Source organism: Esox lucius, chromosome 13, assembly GCF_011004845.1.
Source record: "Esox lucius isolate fEsoLuc1 chromosome 13, fEsoLuc1.pri, whole genome shotgun sequence".
Classification (NCBI taxonomy): domain Eukaryota; kingdom Metazoa; phylum Chordata; class Actinopteri; order Esociformes; family Esocidae; genus Esox; species Esox lucius.
The window spans coordinates 10,617,151-10,644,522 of record NC_047581.1 but is presented as its reverse complement, the minus strand read 5'-3'; the positions used below and the strand labels follow the sequence as shown (position 1 = coordinate 10,644,522).

Here is a 27,372-nt window from a genome sequence, read left to right as displayed (position 1 = left end):
GCTACACCCCTGAAATACCAATTTCCACGATCAGGGCAATAAATAAACAAGAAAGCAGGCAAGCCTAGTTCAGCTGGCCTGCAATAGAAAAATGTTGCCACCTCGAGATACAAACCCAGGTCGCCCACATGAAAGGCTGTGTCATTAACCACTACACCAAGGAGCTATACTTTTGCCAGGTGTCAGTATAGCCTTTTGTCTCTATCCTGAACAAATCCTCTTTTGCCACTGGCTGTTTTAATAGTTCATTGGCCATTTGTGAATGAAATAGACACAGTTAAACTGACTTTGGTCTCTTACCAAGTTTACCTCCACCACAAATAGTGGCTATGTATTGCGTTTGCCACTGGCTGTTTTATCAGCGTATTAGCCAGTAATACGTTTTACCGGAATCTACTAACTTACTGGAATAGTCATAAGAATTGAGCAATTGCTAGAGAGTCTGCCAAAGGTATTTCATTTCATGGCATAATAACCAATTGTTTTCTTTCATGGCAAAACAACATACCTTTTCTTTCATTCATGAATGACATTTATACAACAACTATCAATAAAGGCGACGATAACTAACTTTTACATCAAGTGAAAAGACGAGAGAATTGTGGAATCTACCAGAAATAACGAATAAATGTCATTGCTCTTGTGGGGCTGTTATTTTTCTAAAGACCCTGAGAACCTTATTAGGATGAATGGCAACATGGATACCATCAAGTGCCAGGAGGTCTTAGGCCAAAACGTGTCTGCCACTTTAAAGAATAACAATCTGATATCCACACGAAATTGGTTCACTGAACATAGAATCAAGCTTTTGCAATGGCCATCAGATCCCCTAACCTAAATCCCATTGAAAGCCAGTGGCATGGCCTGATCAGGAGACCACAAGTGCTCTAAAGGACTCTAAAGCATCTGGAGAGTTTATTTGTAGAGAAATTGTCCCAAATCCCTTCCTTTGTGTTCTCTCACCACATCAAGCGCATGGTCTGAGGATTTCATCCTGTTACTTAACAGCAGTCAGGGTACTGTTGGCTAACACGTGGAGGTCTGTGCGACCCTCCAAGGATATGCCTCACCAGACCATCACTGACCAGTGTTCAACACTGCATCTCCAGACTTATAACATGTCCGTCACGTGTGCTCAGTGTGAATCTGCTCTCTTCTGTGAATGGGGCGCAAATGGCGGAGCTGCCAATTCTAGTGTTTTCTGGTGAATGCCAATCTAGCTGCACAGTGCTTGGCTGTAACCACAAGTCCCACTAGAGGACGTTGGGCCCTCATGCCACCCTCATGGAGTCTGTTTCTGCCAGTTAGGTCAGAAACATGCACACCAGTAGCTCGCTGGAGGTCATTTTGTAAGGTTCTGGCAGTGCTCCCCCATTTCTCCTCACACAAAGGAGCAGATACTGGTCCTGTTGCTGGGTTGATGCCCTTCTACGGCCCTGTCCAGCTCTCCTCGGGTAACAGCCATCTCCTGGGATCTCCTCCATGCACTTCAGACTGTACTGGGAGACACAGCAAACCTTTTTGCGATGGCACGTATAAATGTGCGATCCTGGAGGAGCTGGACTGCCTGTGCAACCTGAATGGGCTGCAGGTACCGCCTCATGCTACCAGTAGTGACAAGGACACTAGCTAAACACAAAACTAGAGAAGAATCAGTCTGGAAGGAGAAAGCAATTGTCTATGGCCACCTGCAAAACAATTCCCTTTTTGCGAGTTGTCTTGCTGTTGCCTCCAGAGCACCTGCTGTCAAAAGGCTTTATAAAAAAAATTGATTAATCAAATTTCAATCAATCTTTTTGAGCAGTGTAGTATTTAGTGTATTATACAATTTTCCTTCACTGATTGTATGGGTTGCTGTTCCTGCCTGATTTAACTTTTCAGCAAAAAGGCAGTAGTGACAAGCAGTATCAACCATTGGATACTGCTTATTGGACATGTAAACTCAGTGTTCCCCACGGACGAAAATAACATTCAAACTTTCGAAACTACAAAGCCACATCATCAAACCAAATGAAAAAACCAAAACTGAACACATTTAAGAAGATTTGTCTGTAAAAGTTTTATTGACTTTTCGGGGAGTGGGATAGAGGGGCGGCACAAGACAGCTGGAGGGATTTTAAGTAACTGTTCATCAAGGCCCAAAAGAGAAGAGTCCCCATGTCATCCGTGTTACCTCCAAACTCCACCTGCATTCTGCTGCTCACAGGTGCAGTGAAGAGCCCATTCGGAGTTACTGCCAGTGGCCGCATGTCCGGTGGTGGTTACGCGGGGTTCTTCAAATCAGTGGTTCACACGGAACGCATGTTTCTGTTCAGTGATGCACACGCGTGATGTCACTGGAAGAGGCCGGGCTATGGCATGTGGGACATAAGATGTGATTGGGCATTGCCGCGGTGACAAGTGGGCGGGACTTCCTGTGTAGGCAGGGGCGGCACAGGAAGTGGCCACAGGGCAAGCGGTAGGCTGACGGAGAGGTCGAGTAGACGGACAGAGAGCAGGAACAAGACCCACACCTGTTCTCACCTGGGAGAGAAAGAAAGGGAAGGGGCGAGAGAAGGGGCGGAAGGAGAGAAATTGGAAAAGCTAGAGAGGGTAGGTAAGAGAGAGAAGGTGGAGAAAAGAAAAGTAGTACAGGTATTGAGCAGTAGTATGTCCAGGGGTAGTTCAACCAAATTCCTCTGACCAGGTGATGTGTTGAAAGGTCCATTGTGTTTTATTTCACAATAAGCCATTGTTTACTTCTCTCCCAGCCTGTAGTTAGCATTATAGCATTGTACAAAAAGTTTGATTAATACCAGGTGACTTATGACAAAAGCTGTATTGGATGCAGAAACTAAGCAGTATTTTAACTACAAGTTTGTAAAGTACTAAGTTGACGAAAATTTGAGGTAGCGTCTGATATTTTCAGGCACTATTTTCCCTAGCTGCAGGATTTTCTCTAACCACAGCACGTGTTGCTCAGTGATGACACGAGAAACAAAAACACTTAACGAGAGTCAGATACTGTTGGTAGTTGGCCATTTTCCACCCCAGTTTAGAAATTTGGAGATGAACTGGAATTGCAATGCAGAAAGTGGCTTTTGGAAACGCTATGGATATTTTACAGAAATGCATGAGGGAATGATGACTTAATGTGAAGATCATGAATCTTCTAATTGCCCCCAGCTAAATATGCTAAACATAGGAATTATCAGGGGAATTGAAAATAACCATTTTAAAAATGATGAACATCCACTCTGGGGTTTTAAGGTAAAACACAGCAGGTGAAGTACTTTCGAGTTCATTCCACATGCAATGCAGCTCTCGTTAGAATGGCCCACCCAGTTTAAATTCATGATCAAACTAATGAGAGTGGCTAACATAAAATGACACAATGGACCTTCAGACAACCCCAGAGGAATTTTCACCCAAATATGTTTGTAAATCAAACTATGCTTTTAAATGAATTCACAGACCATTTCAGTAATACTCAAAGAACAGAAAAGTAATTGAAAAAGTCTGAATGAACAAATTACAGGGATTTACAGCAATAGGAAATAGTCTATATGGCGAGTCAAGGAAGATGCAGACAGAGGGGAAGCACTTCTGTTCAATGTATTTCAAATACATATTTAAACTGCATACTTCAGAGATCTGTATTTTAATTTGACAAAATACTAATGGAAATGTGGTCTTGTTCAGGGGTGTTGCTCAGGAGAATAGTCTTTCCAGCATATGTAATTATACATTTTAAGATTTACTTTTTGGTTATTGTGAATCGAGAGCAATTTACAGCTAAATTAGATAGACAACCACATCAGTCAAAGCAAGATATATAAAAAATAAAATAAAAATCAGCAACAATGTTTGAATATATAAAAAAAGAAAGAAAAAACGATTCTATTTAAATATCATGCATTGGTTTCTTTTTGTACATGTATAATAGCATTTTTGCCTATTTTGGGCATACTGTGAAGGAAGAACCATGTTGAACCATCTCTGCAAGCAGGGAGGGTGAATGCAAGTCTAAAAAGCCTGACCTTGGACTGCCTCCATGTTAGTGTTTTTCTCCCGGGTACCTAGGCAACATCCACTACTTCAACTTGTTCAACCAATTGTTAGTCAACTCAATATTTCTCCCCATTATATTCTCAACCCTGAAGTTGATTAAAAATAAAAAGTTATAAAAGCAAAAGGACACATTTTTCACCTACTTGAAGCTAATCGCTTAACTAAGAAAGGATTAAATTCAACAGGAATGTGATTACTCCAAGGAAGGACATGTCTTAGCCATGTTCCAGCAGAGCCACTGGCTGCCAGTCCTACCTGTTGGGGTGTCAGCAGGTGTTTCTGTGTGTTTGTGTTGGACCTGGGGAGTTTGGGAGGTGTAGGAGGTGAAGGAGGGTCGACCCTGGAGGGCTGACAGAAGGGCCTGGTCTAGGCTGGCCGACAGGCGCTGCTCATGATCTAGACTGGCAGACAGGCGCTGCTCATGGGAGCTACTGCTGGGGACCGTGGCTGGAATAGAAATAAAAGTGGTTAATGTCACATTCTAACTGATGATGCTTTCGCTCTCACACTTTCTGCATTGCAATTCCAGTTCATCACTCACCTGAGGAGATGGTGGCGTTGGTATCTGTTCTTGGTCTTTTCGGTTCAGGAACTAGCTCCTTGGAGTGACTAGCACTAGCAGAGGCTGCTTTGGTCGCGACGGGCTCACCCTTTCCCTTAGAGCGGATGAGCTTGGCCCAAACCTCCAGCTCTCGCTTCCTCCTAGTCCCTAGATCGGGCCCTTCATCCTGGGCACTCGCTCTAGCCACTCCCCCTTCTTTAGGACCAACTTTACCTGTAGAACGGTCCTTCCCATTTCCATTTTTCGCCCGGTTGTTAAAAGCCACGGTACCCTGGTGCTGTGTAGGTTGGCTCCGTGTATTAACACTTTCAGCCCCCTTTAGGCCCGCCTGTGTGTGAGTGCCACTGTTAGTGTTAAGTGCCCCCTGGTGGCCGGCTGACTCCGCAGACGCGGCAGCAACAGCGGCGACACCGGGGTCCCCGCTGTCCGCCGTCCTCTGAGGGGGCACGAGTCTGGAGGGGTATGGACTCTCCCCCTGAACCTGCCTCCCCACCATGCCCTCCCGGACCTCCAACCCCGTCTGGAGCAGGAAGCGGTCAATGCGGCTCTTCAGGTGGGGGTTGGGGAGGGCCTGTGACTCCGGGATGAAGGGGACACCGGTGAAGGGGTCGTTGGGGACGCGGCCCCAGGTAGCCTCCCTCCTCTGGTACTCCTCCAGAGTGGAGCTGTCCACAGACACTCCGCTGGGCAGCAGCATGGGCAGCAGCATCACCTCCTGGGTCAGGGGGTCCAGGAACTCCTCAGGGACCTGCAGGAGACTGGAGGGACGGGGGTCAGACAGCAGAGTAACATTACACACGTTCTGTTCACCTAGTCAACCGAAAACAAGGTACAATCCAAATTCAAGCTCAATCCCGATTCGGACCGCGTGTTCAACTGACGACGAGATTATTTTTAAAGGGTTTTCCCTTTCTACTACGTGAACAGATTAGCAACATAAATCCTGTGGAAAACAGTTTGGGTTTAAGGAACACTTATACCTAGCTGTTGATGTTGCCTGCGACAGGGGCTGTGGTTGAATGACGGGCGAAGGCTGCCCCGACGCCAGATGGCTGAGCCGCGGCACCGGCCTCAGGGTAGCGGTCTCATGCGCTATCCTAACCCTCTCCACCTCTTCGGGAGGGCAACTGCGCGACGGCAGCCCCCACACTGCCAGCGCCTTGAGACCCATCACAGAGGCCCCCGCGCCGTACGGCACAGACACGCGGAGCTGCTTCACGGAACCCAGTGAGAGCGGACCCCTGCTCCACAGCTCCTCCTGTCGACACCCCTCTCGGGGGGCCGGGGGCAGGGAGGGGAAGGGAGGGCGCGGCCGGAAACAGGGGTGGGAGAAGCTAACGAGGGTCTCTTCCGTTAGTTCGCAGCGTCCCACCAGGCGGAAATCCCCCTGGCTGGTGTCCGCGTGGCTGTTAGCTTGGACCCGCTGGTTCCACTGACTCTTCTCCTGGCCTTGGAGGCTCCACTGTTGCGGCTGGAGGCCCCACTGGTGGCCTTTGAACTGGCCCTTGGCTTGGTCCCATTGCTGGCCCTTCTCTAGGCCCTGTTGGGCCCGGGTTTGGCCCTGCTCTAAGCTGTGGTTGAGAGGGAGTGGGGGATCTGAGCTGGTGCTAATCTCCAACCGCTTGCAGGCCTGTCCTCGGTCCATCCCCCAGGGCCACAGTTCCACATCCACACGACACACCTCCACCTGGAAGCCAAACTGCAGTGTCACCTAGGGGGAGACGAGAGAGGATTATACGGACAGGCACGCCCAAAATGACCACTTCCCTCTAAATGAGATGGAAAAATAGACTGATACTCATCTCAAAATAGTTTAGAGCTTGAGCTCACCTGTACGGGTGGCCGCAGGAAGTACTCCAGCTTAAAACCCCGCCTCCTCACTACTGGGTCGGCTGATAGGAGGTTGGTGACATCATACCCATCGGCACATGGCTAGAGGATGGAGGGAGGACAACAAGGGGTGAGGAATGAGGAAAGGTAGTAGTATGGAAATGAGAAGAGGTTGGCAAAGAGAGAGTTTGAGGTTTGAAGAAAGGGGGAAGAGTTAGAAATAGAAAGAGTAAGGAAAAGAGGTAAAACAAAAAAAGGAGGGTTAGAAAAGGAAAATAGGCAGGAGTGGAAAGTGAAAAATATGAAGACTCACTCCCAGGTGAAGAACGCCAAGCGAGTATCAGACTATAATACGAGGAACATAGTTCTAGTTGAACATAGCAAGGTCAGCTGTGATTCAACCTCCCACACAACATTGTGATCAACTCCTTCCACCTCCTTCCATCCTCCAACTCGTCCTCTCAACCTTCATGACTTTAATACTCCTCTCATTCAAGCACACGTCACTAAACCTCCTAGCCTTCTCTGCATGAAACTCAGAGGACAGAACATGACAACAGATGAGGAACAGAAGAACAGGGTTTGAGATGAGAAATAATGGATGCCAGTGTCAACCATATTGAGAGAATGAAAGCAAGTATGTACGAATAAGGATCATGAATTCTAAAGCAATGTAGAATTATTTGTACCTTATCGCACTGGATGGTGGTCTTGAAATGTGGTAGGCAGAGATTCACCACCATGGTCTTACACCTGCTGAAACAAAAAAATAAATGTCAGTGTTTTAAACCAATTAATGCTGTGGAATTGTTCACGTCCTTCATACAGCAGTTTAAACTGAGCATAGGATAACAAGCGTCAAACCAACTACTCACATAAGGCAGCATGTGTGGGCGTATGACAGGGATTATAAACAATTCCATTCAATAGCCTAGAACTCAATGGTCCCTGAAGATTATATATACAAAGAAACCATATCCCAGAGTGCCAACAGGAAGAATACGGCCAAGGTTTTGTGAATCATACTTACAAAATTAAGTTCTAAAGAGGAAGCCATTCAGCAACGAAAGTGACAATCTCACAACTGCAGTAACCCTTGACCTTTTCACTAAGCTATCAACTGACCTTGCTCAAGAAATTATGGGGCACTTTACGTTTGCCGACTAAGATTACAATCACAACCTACTTGATTCAAGAAAACAATCCAGCAAATCATGCAATGGGAAGTAATATGATGGATCCATCGCACTACAATGCATAAGTTAAATCCAAAAAACGAGAATGACACATTAGCTACCGTTTTTCCTTTTGGAATTCAAAGGAAAGGGACATGGCTGTAAATAAAAAGACATTATCACATCTGCCATTCACAAGCATATCTGGAATTTGACAATCCTGTTAAATAAGTCTCGATAGGTAGCATTTTTTCCACGACACTTTTGACAAGTTAGCCAGCTAGCTTACTATCCATTTAGTATAGTTACGTTAGCCAGTTAATTGCAATAGCCAGCTAACTAGCTAGCAACTACTGACTGTAGCTACATAGCAAATAGCATTCGAACACACTAGCTAACTACCCTTTTCACGCGCAAACGGTATAGTATGACATTATTCTAGAATTTATTCTGGTCGTCATCTCTTACAATAGCTAACCAAAAACCTAGGTATTATATAAATGGTTTGTTCTTATAAAGAGATCCGACCAAAGATAGTGATCCGACCGCGGATGGGGCATATCTGCCTGGGTGGCTAGCGAACTACCGTTATGTTAGCTAGATAGCTAGGTTTTGTTTACAAGAAATCCGTCGAAATCCTTCTAGAAAGTTGGCTAGGAATATATTAGAGTTTACCGTGCTTCCTAATGTTGTTGTAGACCAGCTCACACGAACTGTCTGAAAGAAATGAAAACGATAAATCACTGGACGTTTTCTCTAGTTGGACCACTTTTGCATGCATTTAGCCAAAACACTGACTGGCTACTAGCTAATGGAAGGAAAGAGAAGAGGGACAGATTTCACAGCGTCAACTATTTTCGCGATTGCCACAAGACCATCCCTATAACTTCGTTCTGTTTCGGCTTTGGTACTGATATCGGAATATCTATGGCTAGGTCGTCAATTTTATAAGGATTCTTACAGTTGTGAAATGCTGGGTCTGCTGTGAAATGCTAGATCATTCTTTTCTAACATAGAAATGATTAATAGTTTTCATATGGCAACCGAAGACATGACTTGACATATGTATTAGACATCTACAACTATGTAACATTTAAATGATTATTATAGCAGGTGTTCTTATCCAGACATTAGACATTCACTGTGCCAAGTGTAGTTTCTGATTGGACCAGTCAATCGATTTTTTTGTTGTTGCTTGTTTCATGTTAAACCAAAACATGAAATAAAGATACTGGTATCAAGTGAAATCTTTTTAACGGGTCAGAGCTGTGTGAACCGCCCCCCACTAGAGGTTGAAAAGCTTAGTGATTGATAGGGATGTAGGGTTTGAGCATAACGAAAATAATGGGCAGTTCCAATTGATGCTCGATATGCAAGTTTAGTAACTGAGACTGCCAACTCAAAGACACAACCTTATTATTTATTTATACTGGTGGGGCCACTCTCACTGCAGGGCCCACACGCTCCGCCCCTCTGCTTCCTTTACACATTCCAACAACATTGCGGATTATTGCGCATCCAAAAAACACTATGGTGAACAATTTATTAAGATTAGGAATCAATACATCTATGGTCTACACCTCCTTGTACTTGTGTCAGTGCTTCATAACTGTACATTTTAGTTTTGGAAAATTCATGTTACCGTATATAGATTTTATTTTAAAAATCAGATCTGAATATGTCACCACCTGTCTTTTCATAGCAGTCTTAATTTAGCTGAGGTGTTACCATTCACCTTCAAGATCACACACCCAGTGTTGTTATTCACATTATTTCAGAATATACTCATCAATTACTGTTGGTGCCATTCACTCTGTTACAAATGCTCCACCACAGCCTGAAGAGATTTGAAAAGTACAATGTTGTAAAAAAAAAAAAAAAGACCCTATGCCTCAGGTTGTAATGTTCTAGATCAGTAGTTCTCAAACCTCTCATTCTGGTTCTGAGGTTGAGCAAGCAGAGGATTACCAATAATCTACAGATTAAAATACTGTATCCACATGCCCTTGACCCTATTCCACCAGGTACTGCAGGCTCCGGCCAAATACCCAATGTGTTCAGAGGGGCTCATTGCTGATGTAAAGCTCAGCCTGGCTGAAGATGGAGGCTCTCATCACTGACAGCTAAAGGACAACCAGTATTATGAAAGCCATAACATCATCCTGGAAGTGTTACCTGTCTGAGTACAGCAGACGGACTAGAGAACCTCCCAGTGCAACCAGATCTGGAGGACTCCATTGCAGTGTAGTAGTCCTTTATAGGTGAGGGGAAGGCCTTTGGATTCAGCAAAGACCAGGGTATGGCAGATTCAAACTCACAGGTCAGGACACTTTGCTCAGGTAAGATTAATTTGCCAGAACAGAGTATACTTAAGCTCAAAGCACAAGAGGATATCCCAAGAAAAAGATAATGCTACTTTTCCCACCAGATGATATTTGCATGATGAGTAGGCATCCATTCTTCTATTTTTCTACCTATTTATATGGGCAGGTATTGTATAGTTGACTGAAAACAATACTATAACATTAGAATAAATACAAATAAGCATTAAAAGTGAAAAACAATTTGTGTCCAAAAGTGAATCAATATCTTCTGAGATCGCTCAAATAAATATCATGAAACACTATTTTACAGACAAATCCGAATGACTTAGAGCAGAAATCTGCAGATAAAACATTCACCCAATTAAAACGGCCAACTCAGAACGGAAACTGTGTGAGACCATTTAGAATGGAAAAAGGACAAAAATCAGCAAACAAGTTATGGCAAATGGGAAGAACTACCAAAAGATTACCTGAAAAAATTACAAGCCTACCAAAACGGGTTCAGTTTTACATTCTAAGGGTGGCTTCATGAAATACACCCCTGCTCCAGTCACAAAGAAGCCACAAAGACCTTCATTGGCCTCCTGTCTGTAGGTTGCTCTCTCTCTCTCTCTCTCTCTCTGTTCTTGATCATAGTCAAAAACAGACAGTAACAGTCAGAACCACTTTCAGTCACATTTATATTTACAAGCATATACATTCTCTGTCAGGCACAATGAAAAGCATTGTAAGAAATGTCATTGCAAAGAGTGGACATGTTTTGAGAATTAAATATTGATTACATAATTCTCTTTATTGCTCTGTACAAATAAAATAACAATTATGAACATCTGTAAAAGAAAAATAAACAAAATATTTTCTCAATCCTTTTTCTGAATAGCATATTTTATAACAGTGTCAAACATAAACCCCAGTGTGTTGTGGGAACATGGCTGGGCTGCGGGTCAGAAGAGGAAGTAGAAAGAGGTAGAATGGAAGCATGGGAAGTAGAGAGGAAATCAAGCAGGAGAATGTTCATTTACTTCTATATATATATATATATATATATATATATATATATATATATATATATATATATATATATATATATATATATATATATATATATATATATATATATATATATATATATATATATATATCCAGTTATGGGTAGGGCACTGTTAGAAGAATGGTCTTTCTTTTGTGAAGCTCTGAATTATTTTTGGACCAACTGACCTGTGTTTGAGAAGGATTCGTGTGACATCAGCTGAGATGTATCTCAGCATTGGATCTGTGGCTGTACAACAGCGACACAGATACTGCATTCCAATGAATAACTGGAGACACCGTAGAAAGGTCTTGGGATCATTATGGACAATGTCATATGGTCGGTATTCAAGCTTTTTCAACTGTTACAAAATAGTAATCAACAGGTCATCTGCAGTATCAGAGGAAAAAAGAGCCATGCTGACACCAGGCTCTACATATTACCAACAAATGTGAGGCGCATCAAATGACTCAGAGCAATGTTTCCCAATCCTGTTCCTGGGGACCCAAAGGGTGCATGTTATTGTTTTTGCCCTAGCACTCAAACACATGATTCAAACGTTGCCCTACCACTTACACACTTGATTGACATAATCAACCTATCATCATGTCTTTAATTTGAACCAGGTGTGTGAGTGCTAGGGAAAAAAACAAAAACCTGCGACCCTTGGGGCCCCCAGGAAAATAATTGGGAAACACCGGTCCAGAGGATGAGGAGGGGCCTGGCGGCTTCCAGTTCCACGACAGCAAGCAGGCAGTGTTACGCACTGGATAAAAGCCAATTCCCCATCTGTGTCTCCTGGCCAGAGCTACTGGATTATCGGGGACCAGGGTTTGATTTGAAATGCCAAGTGGCTCCTGCTTCATACAACCACAGTCTGGTGCGAGTCCTCCTCCACCTCCACCTCGCTCTCCTCCACCTGAATCTCAGACTTCGCCTGGCCCTCCACCGACACCTGTACCACCTGAATCTCCACCCCGGCCTCCTTCAGTCTCTGTACGTCCTCCTCGCACATATCTGTCACCTCCCCGTCCACCTCCTCCATCACCACGGTCGTTTCCTCCACAGCCACCACGTCCACATGCTCCACCCGTATCCCATCCTCCAGGAGGAGGGTCTCGCCCTCGCCTTCCTCCTCCCCCTCCTCCCCGGCCACCTCCTCCTGCCTTGTCATGGCGGACGCGGCCAAGACTAGCTCCTGGGTCATCAGCTTGTCGTCGGTGATGTCGTGCAGGTCGCGGAGGTGCCGGCGCAGCTCGAGGGGTTGGGTGAACCAGAGGTCACACAGGGTGCAGTGGTTGGGTTTCTCTCCCGTGTGGGTGGTCAGGTGGTCCTTGAATAGCTCCCACCTGTTGAACACACTGCTGCACACCTACGGAGGGACCGAGGCAAAGAGGGAGATGGTTTTGTCAAAGGCGCTTGTTATTAGATGTGACCAGCGTCCGACGTCGGCACAAACAAAACCCAGTGAATTCTGGCTCCTAAAATGTCAGGTAATAAAAAAGCTAAGACTACCTGGCATTCGTAGAGTTTCTTGCGTCCCTTTTTGGCCCCGGCGCCATTCTGGCAGGCAGACATGTGACATTTCAATGTGCTGTTCCTGGCAAAGCGCTCGTGGCAGTCTGGACACTCAAATGGCTTCTCTCCTAAACATAGGATCCATAAAAATAATGTGTGATTGGCACCAGTTCCCCTGGCAAGAGTTTACCAGCCCCTACACTGGATGGGGAATACAATCTCAAAGGGGAACTAGGGAGTGATTGACCGGGCATGCAATGTTTGTAAAAACATCCACCCCGACTTACACATTTTGTATCCAATTGTATTTCCAACATATTTTCAGCTCAGCAGGTTTGGGAGAGTTAAGTTGATCCCACCCCTTTTTCCTTTTATGTACTAAGATCATCCATTGGATGTATTATTATTGGTCAACTTGGGGTCAAACTCGAGCCGAGTTTCAGCATTCGACCGCTCACCTGTGTGCTTTCGTAAGTGCTCCTTGAAGTGCCCGAAGTGGTCGAACTGCTTTTCGCAGTACTCACAGACGTGCGTTTTCTTCTTCTGGGACTGGCTTCGCGACAGCTCCTCTGCCTCGTAGTGCAGCGTGGTCAGGTGCTGCTTCAGCGCTCCCTCCCGCGTGTATGCCTTACCGCAGTGGCGACACACGTGGGGCTTGTCCAGCGGGCCACGGGCCACATGCGCCCGCATGTGCTGTTTCAGGTGATAGTAGAGGCGGAAGCTACGGTCGCATTTGTTGCAGCGGAACATGTTGTCCAGCTGAGAGATCTGGACTTCGACCACCTCTAGGCCCTCGAGGGCCTTTGGAGTTCTCACGGTCTCTTCTTGATACACCACCTCCTGAATGTCCTAGACACACAGTCTTCGATATTATATACAACGTATCTAAACGTATCTAGTATCATTTATATCTATATACCGTACCTCGGTACGTTTTGGTAAATATTCAAGGTGGACCACTGTTCTGCAAAATGATAGGCAGACAAAGTGCTTTGCTCACCTCCAGTCCATCCTTCTTCACGATGTGCAGCGTCGGCCCCCCCTGCTGGTACTTGCTGGTAATGTCAGCGAGCAGTGCCAGCGCAGAGTCGTCCGAGGTCGCCTGGGCATTCCGAGCAGCATCCACCACCTCCTCCAGCCCCGTCTCCTCCACTTCGATGTCACCCTCTCCGATCTCCAACTCGATCTCCACCTGCAGGGACAGACTGAGGTCAGGACAGCAAAACATAGCAGGGAGGCAAGCACAGAGGAAGAGGATCGGGGAGAGTTCAGCCCTTCAAGCGGGTCAGAAGGGGCTGTGGTATTGGCGTCATTGGCGATGTCTAACCTGATCTCCCACCACTGATGGAAGACTTTCAGTGATGACGTTAAATGTCTCCGCTAGCTTCCGCTTCTTGCCCTTTCCCTCAATCAGTGTCAGGCCCTGACTGAACGGCGTCCCGTTACATAACCTATAGAGTGAGAGAGTGGGTTCTGTTCATTAAAAGGTGCTGTACGTTAAAGTAGACAGTAAATACAGTTAAACACAAACAAAAATGATGACTATCAGACTCAAGGCAATCCCAAAAACACTGGCCTGTATTGGGAGTGAGGGACTGTACTGTAGAATGACATATAGAGAGTAAGAGGGTCTAGACATTCTAATGACACTACTTTGGCTATTATCGGACCCTGCTATTCATCCATTAACCTATATAACCTCCAACATCCAAAGCCAGAAGAGGCCAATCCTACGAGCCTGGTTCCCTTCTAGTTCCTACATTTTAGGCTAAAAGATTGCCCAGCTACATGGCCATTCCAGGCTTGACCAAGGTACCAAGAGGTGAACTGAGTGCCTACCAGCCACACTATGAGTCCCAGTGAGTGGGTTAGTACATTTAGATGTCTTTTGGGATTAACCTTCAATAGATACCGGGGCTGAGCACTCTGGCAGAAGGTTACCAAGATGCCGGACAAAACAACAGTATCTATAAGTTATGTACATGGATTTTTTTGTTTTTTTAGGAAATGCAAAGTTGAGATGCATTTGTCAGTTGCAGACCTGATTCAAGATGTTCTACGTTCATGCATAGTTTTCACCACCTTTTTTCACAATGCAGGGGCAGGTTATTATACGAAATTGAAAATATACAAATAAATAAGGTGCAAAACAAACATCTGTATTTTCATCAAAATAAACAAAAAAGTGCAAGAATTTTGGGTCAGTAAACAAAAGGTTGCTGGTTTGAATCCCTGAGGTGAGAAAAAATGATTTACATTTCTGTCTCTAATCAGGACAGTTTACCCAAATTACTGTGATTGCTGTGAATAGCAAATTTTCCTGGTAAAACAAAAGTAGGTAAAAAAGGTTTGTCATTGCTTTGCATTATGCTTAATGCATTATCATCCTAGAACTGAGCACACACAGCTTTTTATGGTGTCATACTTGAATAATATTTTTTTTCAATGAGTGCAAAATGGATGGCATTATACTAGAAGAATCACAATAAAACATTGTGAAATTCTGGAGGGAAGGTTTTGAATAACCACTGTGATTCTGTATCTGTATCCCCTTCTGTGGTTAACTGCGGGTGTAAAATGCAGGCTCCATAAATCACATGTGACTTGATTGATGACCTGTTGTTGAGGGCCTTGATGGCCTCTTGCATCTGGAGATATTCTGCAGCCTTCCACACGTCGTCCACTTCCTCTTGGCCACTGACGGCAAGTTTAGCAGTGTACGTGAACTCCATCAGCTGGCGGAACGCCGAGTTACTCACTCCTGGAGGAACACAAACAACGGATGTTTTGGCAGGTGCATGAGGCCACCATACTTACGGTATCCCCAGGGGCTCTGTATATCTGAGTGACACAACGATGTGTCAGCAGCTCCTCACTGCATACCTTCAATCTCCACAAGTGGCTCCTGGGTGAAGTCCTGGAAGAACTTGTGAAAGAACTGACTGCATGCTGCCAACACTGCCTTATGTGCCCTGAACTGATGCCCTGAAGACCAGAAAGACAGGAAACACAAACCCATGAATGGTACAGGATAGAAAATATTAAATAGAACATTTTATACATGTGGATGGATTCACGCAGGTCTGAGGCAAAGGCACAATTTTCAATTGCAGAATCCAATGTTGAAATAAAAAAAGCACAAGTTTGATCATCAACCATATTTTGCACTTAAGCAATGGAACAAGCAATCGTTGAGGACTAGCTTACCGTCCACTATGAGAGTGATGTCTGTGAATTGGTCCAACTGTCTCTGTTCATTCAGTTTGTCCAGCATGACTTTGTAATGGGCAGGGAACTCACCCGCCTCGGCCTCGTCTGCCATCGCTCAGCCCCTCACCTGGACACAAGGAGAAAAATCAGCACAAAGATGGCACCCTGCACTGATGTAAACACATTACTAGTAACTGACTAGCTAGATAATTCCAGAGTCTACGGTAACATTTAGGAAAACATGGCGACACGCAGTCACGGCCAAAGACACAGTACTGTTAATCAATACAATATAATCAATGGGCATTTTGCATTCTAAATAAATATAATTTGTCAATAGTCAAATACCACCATGTCAGTGTTAATTGCACATTCATAATCAGGTGGGGAAAAGGTTTCAGTTGTAAAAACGAGTTGGATGCATGTCCAGCCAGTAGCTGCATGAACAACAAATTTAAAATACAGTCATTATGCATACAAATTAGTGTTTGAAAGCCATATGACTAGATTTATAAATACATGATTTATTCTTTTATATAGAAAATGCTGGTATCAGTCCCCACTAGTAATTCACCAGGATTTGCTGACAGGAGGACGGAAGTGGAAATGTTCAGTGAACACTAAAGTAAAAAAGATTTCTGAAACAAATTATCCAAAAACCTTTTTGATCAATGCACCTTCTGAATTCATCAAATGTATCTGTACTATCTGAACTTTCGACAAAGTCCTGGGAGGAATTAGGGTCAACTTGCTCAGGGAAAATATTTTTCACCTTGCCACCCAATATTTCATGTAGTCCTCTCGGGATATCTGGTCAGAAACTTTAACCACTTGGTTACTCTGCCGTCCAGTATTTAGCATGCTTTGTTTCTTTCCTTTGCATGCAAGTTTTAGTTGTATTCATATTTTTGTGCAGTCCTGATTATGTTGTGCTATCCTCTCATCTTTAATGCACAGATAATTAGTTCTCAACTGACCAGTTTAAAAAACGGCAGTGACTGCAACCGATTTTTGGAGCCCTTAATGTAGTCCATTACCACTGTTAAATGTAGTAGACTACCCCCTTTACGAACGGACTACATTATGCACAATGAGAATTATTGGATTTTGGATCATGAAAAATCCCAGGTCTGTCAAGGCGGGAAAATGCCTGTATTATCCAATAGAACAGGTCAAATGCAAATGAAAGGCGTCGAAATCCGCCTATCGTGTGTTTGACGGCAGTGAAAATTGCTTCAAGTTGACCAATGGAAAATAGCAGTAAATGCTAACGGTAGCTAGCTTACTAGTTTAGCTACAGCGGAAGGCCTGTGCTCTGGCAATACTTCTGGGCCGCAAAATCAAATAAAAAATACAAGTTCATTACAATGTGTGCCTAATCTTACAATCATTATATGTTAGATTGATTTGTATAAACAGAATAATAATCCCATTAACGTTATACAACAACCTAACGTTAGCTAGCTAATAATTTAAAATAGGCCCGTAAAGGCTTTCGCCATTTCGAGTTTGATCATCGACATTACGTCATCAAATCGCGCATTAAAATACACTTTTTCCTGAGATGTTTCTGAATTTAGACCTGATTTGACCGAAATATTTCACCTTATGCATTTGAAAACATACCTCAAGTTAGGTTATGCAGCTTTATTAAGTTGTTTTTACGTATATCTCTCTCCCGAATCTTGCAGCGCTGCTCTCCTCTCGTTCATCTAAAAAGGGCGGTCACTCAGTGGAGCCTCAGATTCCCAGAAGCCACTGCAAACTCCGGAGGACGCGAAGAGCGTTTCTAGGCAACAGATAAGCGTTCCCCTTGTGAGTTTAGCAAAGACTAGACTTTGCTGCCTTCCTCAGGTAAAAGAGGGAATTGCACATTCCAAAAAAAATCTTTGCCCTACAGTGAGCAGGTCGCTGGTGTAGAGAAGCGCTAAAAGCTTCCTGAAAGTCCGTTACAGTCTTGCAGTGCATGTCCTTATTTACAGCTCTGGAAAAAATTTAGAGACTGCTGCAGAATTATCAGTTTCTCTGGTTTTACTATTCATAGGTATGTGTTTGAGTAAAATGAAAAGTTTTGTTTTATTCTATAAACTACTGACAACATTACTCCCAAATTCCAAGTAAAAAATATTGTTATTTAGAGTATTTATTTGTAGAAAACAACAACTGGTCAACTGGTCCTCCATCCACCTGGATTGACCTGGCTGTGTGACATGGAGCATTGTCCTGCTGGAAAAACCAATTCTCAGGGTTAGGGAACATTGTCAGAGCAGAAGGAAGCAGGTGTTCTTCCAAGATAACCCTGTACTTGGCTTGATTCATGCGTCCTTCACAAAGACAAATCTGCCTGATTCCAGCCTTGCTGAAGCATCCCCAGATCATCACCGCTCCTCCACCAAATTTCACAGTCGGTGTGAAACACTGTGGCTTATTGGCCTCTCCAGGTCTCTGACATTAACCATTAGATGACCAGGTGTTGGGCAAAGATGAAAATTTGACTTGTCAGAGAAGATAACCTTACTAAATTATTCTACAGTGTAATCCTTATGGTCTTTTGCAAACTTCAGCCTGGCTCTTCTTTGCTTCTCATTGATGACGTATTTTCTTTCTAGCGTTCCCCAAGGGGCCTGTCTCCACCCATCCTCTCCGTGCACTTCACCCCAGCTGCTGTTTGCCATTCTTTTTGTTGGTCACTTGATGTCATCCTAGGGTTTTTGAGTGACATTTGAATGAGTGGACGGTTATCTTGGTCAGTGAACAGTTGTTTTCGCCCTCTGCCAGTCTGTAGCTTTGTTGTCCCCAATGTCTGTTGCTTAACCTTGTTCTTATGAACCGCCGTCTTTGAAATTTTCAGGATCGAAGCAATCTGACGCTTACTGTATCCCTCTGCCAGTAAAGCCAGAATTTAACTCTTCTTTTCTTCACTCAAAGCTTTACTTTTCAACACTTTTGTCATGCTTAATAGTTATAAAAAAGTGGAAGTAGTGCCTTTGAGGTAATACTTGCACTGTTTTTCCATCCAGCTGGTCCTATTGCAAGAGGATAGTGATGACCACAGTAGTTGTTTTTATACTTTTTCTCATTAAATTCAATTTGTTTAGGTAATCACCTAATCGGTACCTCATTAGGTAAAATTAGGTGTACCTGTGTTGGAATTTAACAGACACTGGAATGGAATGGCTGGCACATACAGTAGGGAGAACAAGTATTTGATAGGTTTGCAGGTTTTCCCACTTACAAAGCATGTAGAAGTCTGTAATTTTTTTATCATAGGTACTCTTCAACTGTGAGTGACGGAATCTAAAACAAAAATCCAGAAAATCACATTGTATGATTTTTTTGTAATTAATTTGCATTTTATTGCATGACCTAAGTATTTGATACATCAGAAAAGCAGAACTTAATATTTGGTACAGAAACCTTTGTTTGCAATTACAGAGATTGTATGTTTCCTGTAGTACTTCACCAGGTTTGCACACACTGCAGCAGGGATTTTGGCCCACTCCTCCATACAGACCTTCCTTAGTTGCCCTGGCTGTGTGTTTCGGGTCGTTGTCATGCTGGAAGACCCAGACACGACCCATCTTCAATGCTCGTACTGAGGGAAGGAGGTTGTTGGCCAAGATCTTGCGATACATGGCCCCATCCATCCTCCCCTCAATACGGTGCAGTCATCCTGTCCCCTTTGCAGAAAAGCATCCTCAAAGAATGATGTTTCCACCTCCATGCTTCACGGTTGGGATGGTGTTCTTGGGGTTGTACTCATCCTTCTTTCTCCAAACACGAGTGGAGTTTAGACCAAAAAGCTCTATTTTTGTCTCATCAGACCACATGACCTTCTCCCATTCCTCCTCTGGATCATCCAGATGGTCACTGGCAAACTTAAGATGGGTCTGGACATGCGCTGGCTTGAGCATGGGGACCTTGCGTGCGCTGCAGGATTTTAATCCATGGCGTAGTGTGTTACTAAGGGTTTTCTTTGAGACTGTGGTCCCAGCTCTCTTCAGGTCATTGACCAGGTCTTGCAGTGTAGTTCTGGGCTGATCCCTCACATTCCTCATGATCATTGATGCCCCAGGAGGTGAGATCTTGCATGGAGCCCCAGACCGAGGGAGATTGACCGTCATCTTGAACTTCTTCCATTTTCTAATAATTGCGCCAACAGTTGTTGCCTTCTCACCAAGCTGCTTGCCTATTGTCCTGTAGCCCATCCCAGCCTTGTGCAGGTCTACAATTTTATCCCTGATGTCCTTTCACAGCTCTCTGGTCTTGGCCATTGTGGAGAGGTTGGAGTCTGTTTGATTGAGTGTGTGGACAGGTGTCTTTTATACAGGTAACGAGTTCAAACAGGCGCAGTTAATACAGGTAATGAGTGGAGAACAGGAGGGCTTCTTAAAGAAAAATTAACAGGTCTGTGAGACCCGGAATTCTTACTGGTTGGTAGGTGATCAAATACTTATAAAATGCAAATTAATAATTAAAAAATCATACAATGTGATTTTCTGGATTATTTTTTAGATTCCGTCTCTCACAGTTGCAGTGTACATATGATAAACCTCAACAGACCTCTACATGCTTTGTAAGTAGGAAAACCTGCAAAATCGGCAGTGTATCAAATACTTGTTCTCCCCACAGTATGTAGAGATGCTGATTTGAGAAATATTAGGAGTGGTCTCTTAATTTATTCCAGAGCATAACACCCAATTCAGCCAATTCCTTTAACTTCAGCATGTCTGCCGTGCAACAGGAAATGCTTCAGATTCTCAAACTGAACATTCCTCATATTCCCCATGTGGACGTTAACCCACAAAATATAATCCACCTGTCAATCTCCAATAAGTAACATAACCTCTGCCTTATCAACAGAACCCCATCCTTCGAGTTTACTTCTCTCACTGAAGACTGCTAAAACGTCCTTCCCTTCCCTCCCATACTCACAATGCTTCTGGGTCCAGCCCCTCTGCTATGATTCCTCTACATTCCATCTCACTCAATGGGACCACTACATCTGCTGTAGCTCCTCCTCCATCACGCCGGTCCTATCTGCTACCTCATTAGCTCTAGTCTTGTCAGATGGTGTTACTCCACCAAGTTGTCAGTGCAGGAGGAATTGTTTAGCCATCTGACATGAGACAATGTCATTATGTCATAGTGTTTACATTTAACAAATGACAATGTTGTCCTGTCTTTTGTGTTGTAATGATGTGTAGCCGTGACATGCCACGTAGGCTAAGACCACATCCTAGCAATAGCATGTTTATTTTGGTTAAAAAATTAAGACACGTTTAAAGCTAGTTTTTGAATCCATCTTCAATTATTGGAAATGGATTACCCAACATTTGTGGTTGTATTGCATTTTACATTTTCAAATGAATCTATCTATATCCATTTATGTCTGTCTGCTCCACCCTGTACAGTGCCATCAGCAGCAGATCAAGTTGGGACATGCCTGTGATCTCCCTTTTTCTCCATGTGACCAAGGCTGAAACAAAGTCTGAACACAAGCTTTAAGTGAATTGTTTACTCATTAAGAGACAGTGACTGAGTTCATGCAATAGTGACACACAACATGCAAGTTTGCATCATATACAATGAATACTGTCAGTGTAACTGTCAGTGTACGGTCAAACATTCCCAAAACTTGCATATCCTGTTCTTTAATTTAAACCCAACCCATTTGCACTGTAAGCTTTTCTGGGGATGAACCTCGTTAGCCACTATCAGATGGGAGCTGATGTCATAAGTTAGAAGATTTCAACCAAGTTGTATATCATTGACTTGTTGTAGGCCTATCTTTCATCCAGCGAACTATTGTCCCCTTGGAGATCATCATTTGGCCAAGGTCCACCCTGAACACCCCTGCTGCTAAGGACGTTTGCCCTGTTACCCAAGAGTTCCTTGAATCCATTTCATTTTTATTACCCGAAATGTATTACTTTTTTCATATGCCCTTGTAATGTCACACCAGTGATAAGCCGTTGGCAGCTATTAACCTCTTCATAGACGATTGGGATTTTCATACCAATATAATGCATTTGAGGGCACTGTTTCATTCTGTGTGACTATTCTATTCTGTTTAACACCATAATCCAAGCAATAAGATCCTGGTCACTAACATATAATGCAGTGCCCTGTTACTTTATGCTCCTCATTAACTTGAACCCTCTGTGCCTGCGGAGAGACAAAACATGGAACAACATTAGTATTTTTTGGCATGTTTTTGGCTGTGCATTTCTTGTGCACCTTTACAACACAGTATTTTCTTTACAGGCTGCAAGTCCATAATCAAACCTCTTCTGTATTAAATGCTTTCTGTGTTATGCATAGTAGATGATCAGCCAGGCGTTGAATTTGTATTGGCAAACATGCTGGAAACTGGGCAATCTAGTCCCCCCACTTCGCCTCATTTCTCACTACTCCCTTTTAAAGAAAAACAGGATGTCAGAATATTCTGCTTCTCAACTCCTCTATGTAAGGAAGGAATGACAAAGGAATGAGACAAAAGAGATCATCTGAGCTGCATGCAAACAAAATAAAATATACATAAAGCTGTCATGGAAGGGAAGTTACTGAAGGGGTTCACTGTTACTTTTCATGATAACTCTCTGTGAACTGTGAACTCCCCTCATCCACACCAGTACATGCATGTGTGCACACGATGCACGCTCACACACTTGGATCCGAAATGTGATGACAAAGTGACTTCTTTTCTGCTGAAGTATGTCTTCACAAACCCTACCCTGAACTTTGTCCTCCTTCCTAGGAGAAAGGGAAACAACAGGAGGACTATAAAAGGGAGGAGCGGGGAGGTTGTTTTTCCAGACGTCAGACAGAGCTGAAGTGACTGAGGAGGACTTTTCACAAGACAGTAAGTCACTGCAAACTGCAAAAGTTATTTTGTAACTTGTTGTTTAATACCGATAAGAGAGAATAGCTCAATAATCTATGAAGTTATAAACAAACTGATATTAAGAGGGGTTACTTCTTCTAAAGCTTTGTTCTTTGTAGATTGGGTGGTCTATGTATGGCATAAATGCTGTCATTAAATTGTTTCCAGTTGATTGACAATTGTGTTTCTAGAACATGAATGTGCAGAGAACTTTCTGTCCTTTATTATCGTCTCCACTGCTATTTTGTTCTTGCTGTGTGTCAAATTTGTTTTTGCTCTGTGCCATTTCTTGCGCAATAGTATGTCTAAATGAATAAAACAAACATTTATCTTGGAATAAAATGCTTGTTTCCCTTAACTTAAGGTCCCTGATAAGCCATTGATTTTGTTAACCATTGCTTTTATATCATAAGTGCATTCGAAAGACAGAATCCTAATTTAGGGAAATTGGCACACTACCCAAAAGGGTAATCATCCCATCTATTTCATGTCCAACTATCTACTATTCAGGCACATCATGGGACACAGAACATTGTGGACTGTACTATTCAAACACTGAGCTGACCTTAACCTTACTTTAACTTTACCTATCGCCCTCTCTCTCACTCTCTCTCTGTTGCTCTGTCTCTCTCTCACTGACTCGCTCAGCAGATTAACTACGATGTGGGCGGGGCTCAGCCTGCTCCTGGCTCTCTGCCTGCTCCCTGGGGGTGGGACAGAGAGCGAGGGGGAGGGAAGCCGCTGTAAGCCGCCTCCTATTTGGAGCATCGGGGAGGTGGAGCCTATGAAGGAGGCTATGGGCCAGGTCACAGTGGTGGCTCTCCTACAGGCAAGCTGATTGTTCTGCTTGGTGCAGGCATCCTTGTAAGTGACCCCATAGGGCTCGGTTCTATTTTGGATCCTTTCATGAACCTAGCGGATGTGTTTTTGCTATGCAGTCTTTCATTTTGCTATTCCAACCATCTGTTTCTATTTTCAACACCTCTCTATATCCTCACATTTTACTTCCTGTTGTGGTCGTTCTTCTGAGCAGATTGGATGGGCTGCGCTTGAAGTTGGAGGGCCAGGGTCTGAAAAATGTGCACTACATGGTGGTGAACCACCAGGGGGAGAAGGCCCAGCGTCTGCACAAACTGCTGAAGCAGAAATTATCAGAGAAAATAACTCTGTACAAACAGGAGCCAGAACAAGTTGACGTGTGGCAGAGCCTAGCTGGACAGAAGGATGACTTCCTCATCTATGACAGGTCAGCTTGACACAGTGGTCAATTTCGGCCTCTTGTTACGCAAGTTATTTTGAAAGACTCTTTTAATCATTTTAGCAGAAGTGCCGGTTTCAGTCTGCTATTGACTTGCTCAGATATACCATCTCCTCAGCATGCTGTTGGTTTCCCTGTCTTTTTCACGTACACATTCTCCATCTTATACAGTGCCATACACATATGTCATTTTCTTAAAGTAGGCTGCTATGATCATTAAAGTGTCTCCGTTTCTCTATCAGATGTGGTCGTCTGACCTACCATATCTCCCTACCCTACTCCATCATGAGCATTCCCTACGTAGAGAATGCTATCAAGGAGACCTACTGCGCACGCATCTGTGGGAACTGCAAACATGAGGTAGGTACACACAGTAACAGTGGCAGAATGGCCATCTGGCATTTCAGACAATTGCCCGATGGGTCAGTCCACGCTCGGGCCAGGGGGCCTGTTTAACTTATGATTTTCTTGCAAAAAAACAAACATTATCCGGACAATAATGAGGGACATGTTAGAACTGCTTGGGCAGACTTGAGGTGTGTTAGCATGAGGGGAATAACTACGTTAGTTGGGAAAAAATTAACCAACACCCCTGTTCCTTTCCCCGCAGAGCGTGGAGATCCCAGCAGAGTGCAACGGAACCGCGGAGGCCACGTCTGAGGGAGAGGACAAGCCGACCACCACAGTGGAACCAACTCACGATGGACATCAACACCATCGTCATCATCATCATCATCATCATGACGACAAGCACGGTGACCATGGCGACAGGGAGGTGGGCCGTGGTCATGGGGCGGAGCAGCAGCGCCACCACAAACATGTCGGCGAGGGGCACCGCCATGTCCAGGACCAGTTGCACGTCAGTCAGGACCACGTGGGCCAGACGGCGGTGCAACTGGGCCAGGAGACGAATGAAGGCCAAGTAATGCAGAGGCCTTGAGCCAAGGAGGGGGTCAGGTGTAGTGGGCAGCATGACTGACAGTGGAAGGAGGGGTCTGTTTTAAGTCCCTCCTCCAAGGCCAGCTGATGCTGACACTGACGGCACCTGTTGGATGACGGTGTGAGCGGCCAGCCAATCAGGCTCTGACACTGTAACGAGGCGCTGCCCGCTTCCTGTCAGTGACACGGACTGAAGGGCCTCCTCAGGGAGACCTGACAGTGACGCTCACCCCAAACTGACTGACAGCAGCCTCGGCCAGTCATGTGAGCCTGATCCCCGGGTGTTGAGAGCTGAGGGTGAGAGCAGCTGTAAGCAGGGCCACGGCTCTGCGACAGTTAGCTTTCTATACCTTAGAGGCCTCATTTTAACATCACTGAGCCCAACACCGGGGTAAAGCGCTCTTATAACATCTTACCGACGAGTATTACGCCCGGGACTGTGATGTCACAGCTGACAGAGCAACAATCACACTGGTTCTGGACTGTCACCATATGGGAAAAGGATGGCATTTTAGATGTCTCCAAAAGGATGGTATAACATCAAGGGGTTTTTCTCTGTCAGCTTGTTGGCGTCACCTTCCCAGGAGTGTGTGCGGTGATTATATTGAAGTTTCCCCTGCTCTATTTGGCTCCTTCTATCCACAATGAAGGCTGGCGCAGAAACTAGGTTCTAGTGGCACCTGTCTGATGTCCGGTTGGGAAGAGGAGAGGGGGGGAACCCGCAATATTACCACCCACTGATGTTCAAAGCATAAAACATGTAGAGCTTTGGAAGGGTGTGGAATTGTAGGAGTAGTAGTGGTGAGGTAGGGGCCGATGCGTAGTAAACTGGCTTCAAGGCCCGGACAGAGACAACTGAACTGGAGTTGTTAAACTCAGCATTAGTGAAACTCATTTCGATGAAAGACAACTGGATAGGGTAGGATTTTTATCTTTTCCTTAAAAGACCCTCTAAATCAATCAAAGTTCAAATACAATTTCAAACCAGTTGTATTTTATTTTTAGCAAACCCTTGAATCATGTCTTCGTTTTAAAACAGTTTGTTTTGTGGATTTTCAAAAAGTCCACATCTATTGCTTAAAGCTGTAAGAATATGTGTTAGTTTGTTTGACAATATTTCACACTGGTAGAATGTACTTTTATTAACTAAAAGACTCTTTTCACCTAACAAAATAAATAGTGAATACAAAACAATTATAAAATTGTGAACACTTCAACTAATAAAATAAACTAACTGGAATGAAGGTGGGTAAACAGAAAAAATGAAAGATGTAATAATTCTGTACTTAATGAAGGCCTCTAGGGGAAGACAACTGTCACCTAGAATACTGATGGTTTGTACAGAACACATTCATTCTGACATTGGCCTGTATTGTTGGTGGTGGAGAATGTGAGAAAACATGAATAAAATTGAATGACAAACTCCTATTGCACTCTGTTGTATTGTTTATTCACGCTCATTCTGTGTTTTTACAGTCAGATGAAATTGGCATATTGCCTACAAGAATGTGGCATGTTTCATTTTGTTCCCCCATTTTTCTCCCTTCCCATTTAGTGATGTTCAATTTGCAGTTACAGCCTTGCCTTGTTACATCAACTCCTAAGTAGGAGAGTTTAATAGAGTGAAAGATCAAGACATGCCTCCTTCTTACACATCTCCCCAAGCAATTTAGCCTTTTCCTCCCCACACTCGAACAAAAGGTTAGATGCATTACAAGGAGTCGCAGCCCCGTTCTGTTAACCATCCTCCTCAGATGGCGTTGAGTCAACTTGTGTAATGATGCAGTTGTATTTTAAGGTTATGACTGGTAGTCTGGTAATACTACAAATGACTTATTCTTCTCATTTGTTAATTGTTTATTATAACAGTAAAGCACATCCAGAAACCCTTATTTGCTTATTATTATACATTGAAAAATGTTCACCTGCACTTCAGAACAATCACAAGCAGATGGCAGAGGAGATCTGTAAGAGGTCCTATAGCTCTCCCTTGTGGAGCCCCTAGTGCTCGTTGCCAGCGTGCAGAAATGAAGCCTGCAGTAGATCAGTTTCCTCTTACCAGAATATGGGGTTTTTTCAATACTTTGGCAAAGAATACTGGGTCTCCAAAATACATTCCTGGGAATAATATTGCATCCAACTTGACCGGGAGATTTAACAACAGTCAGTGCCCTCTCTTATTTTTCTCCATGTAGAAGGCATTTTACTGGTGCTGTAATAATAGGTAATAAAAGGTAATAAAAAAAAAGACTTTAAAAATCCACATCGAGAGGGGTCAGCTGAGGTGGCTTGGGCATCTTTTTCGGATGCCTCCGGAACGCCTTCCTGGGAAGGTCCCGTCCCACCGGGAGGAGACCCCGGGGAAGACCTAGGACACGCTGGAGGGACTATGTCTCCCGGCTGGCCTGGGAACGCCTCGGTGTCCCCCCGGAAGAGCTAGAGGAAGTGTCTGGGGAGAGGGAAGTCTGGGCATCCCTGCTTAGACTGCTGCCCCCGCGACCCGGCCCCGGATAAGCGGAAGAAGATGGATGGATGGACTTTAAAAATAATAACAGAGCTATTTCCTCAGGAATGATGTTGGCCCTACAAA

At 44.1% G+C, this 27,372-nt stretch overlaps 3 protein-coding genes across 9 annotated transcripts; 1 reads left to right on the top strand and 2 right to left on the bottom strand.

Annotated features, from left to right (window-relative positions):
• Positions 1 to 2,034: 2,034 nt before the first annotated feature.
• On the bottom strand, positions 2,035 to 8,464 carry ubox5 (U-box domain containing 5). 3 transcript variants are annotated; one of them, XM_010892467.4, is made up of 7 exons: positions 8,293 to 8,464; positions 7,132 to 7,195; positions 6,443 to 6,544; positions 5,593 to 6,323; positions 4,592 to 5,370; positions 4,306 to 4,497; positions 2,035 to 2,523 (listed from the first exon to the last, which is right to left on the bottom strand). In XM_010892467.4, exons 2-7 carry the CDS (start codon positions 7,183 to 7,185, stop codon positions 2,312 to 2,314), a joined length of 2,070 nt encoding a protein of 689 aa, XP_010890769.1. In that variant the 5' UTR covers positions 7,186 to 7,195; positions 8,293 to 8,464; the 3' UTR covers positions 2,035 to 2,311. The 3 variants fall into 3 exon arrangements, with proteins under 3 accessions (XP_010890769.1, XP_028980546.1, XP_019908074.1); XM_029124713.2 differs by having other exon boundaries at positions 2,035 to 2,583; positions 7,132 to 7,198; positions 8,293 to 8,462; XM_020052515.3 differs by having other exon boundaries at positions 2,035 to 2,583; positions 8,293 to 8,462.
• A 3,077-nt stretch (positions 8,465 to 11,541) lies between these two features.
• On the bottom strand, positions 11,542 to 17,461 carry znf131 (zinc finger protein 131). Of its 2 annotated transcripts, none has more exons than XM_010892458.4 (9): positions 17,326 to 17,461; positions 15,697 to 15,826; positions 15,373 to 15,474; positions 15,106 to 15,250; positions 13,817 to 13,940; positions 13,490 to 13,681; positions 12,948 to 13,338; positions 12,487 to 12,617; positions 11,542 to 12,343 (listed from the first exon to the last, which is right to left on the bottom strand). In XM_010892458.4, the coding sequence occupies exons 2-9, from the start codon at positions 15,809 to 15,811 to the stop codon at positions 11,834 to 11,836; spliced, it is 1,710 nt and encodes a 569-aa protein (XP_010890760.2). In that variant the 5' UTR covers positions 15,812 to 15,826; positions 17,326 to 17,461; the 3' UTR covers positions 11,542 to 11,833. The 2 variants fall into 2 exon arrangements, with proteins under 2 accessions (XP_010890760.2, XP_028980547.2); XM_029124714.2 differs by lacking the exon at positions 17,326 to 17,461 and adding an exon at positions 16,472 to 16,714.
• A 4,999-nt stretch (positions 17,462 to 22,460) lies between these two features.
• Positions 22,461 to 26,210, top strand: selenop (selenoprotein P). Of its 4 annotated transcripts, none has more exons than XM_013136653.4 (5): positions 22,461 to 22,564; positions 23,237 to 23,449; positions 23,619 to 23,831; positions 24,086 to 24,203; positions 24,454 to 26,210. In XM_013136653.4, exons 2-5 carry the CDS (start codon positions 23,247 to 23,249, stop codon positions 25,093 to 25,095), a joined length of 1,176 nt encoding a protein of 391 aa, XP_012992107.3. In that variant the 5' UTR covers positions 22,461 to 22,564; positions 23,237 to 23,246; the 3' UTR covers positions 25,096 to 26,210. The 4 variants fall into 4 exon arrangements, with proteins under 4 accessions (XP_012992107.3, XP_028980549.2, XP_019908073.3 ...); XM_029124716.2 differs by having other exon boundaries at positions 24,454 to 25,077; XM_020052514.3 differs by having other exon boundaries at positions 22,471 to 22,564; positions 23,234 to 23,449.
• The last annotated feature ends 1,162 nt before the right edge of the window (positions 26,211 to 27,372 follow it).

Bases quoted from the DNA above. Each gene is read 5' to 3' on its own strand.
- ubox5 (XM_029124713.2), bottom strand. From the start codon at position 7,185: ATGGTGGTGAATCTCTGCCTACCACATTTCAAGACCACCATCCAGTGC. The intron at 6,545-7,131 runs GTACAAATAATT...TCCATCCTCTAG, and splicing joins CCACCATCCAGTGCGATAAG to CCATGTGCCGATGGGTATGA. The intron at 2,584-4,305 runs GTAGGACTGGCA...TACCCTCTCTAG, and splicing joins ACCTGCTGACACCCCAACAG to CTTTTCCAATTTCTCTCCTT.
- znf131 (XM_010892458.4), bottom strand. From the start codon at position 15,811: ATGGCAGACGAGGCCGAGGCGGGTGAGTTCCCTGCCCATTACAAAGTC. The intron at 15,475-15,696 runs GTAAGCTAGTCC...TCTGGTCTTCAG, and splicing joins CATCACTCTCATAGTGGACG to GGCATCAGTTCAGGGCACAT. The intron at 12,344-12,486 runs GTAGTCTTAGCT...GTCCCTCCGTAG, and splicing joins AGAAACTCTACGAATGCCAG to GTGTGCAGCAGTGTGTTCAA.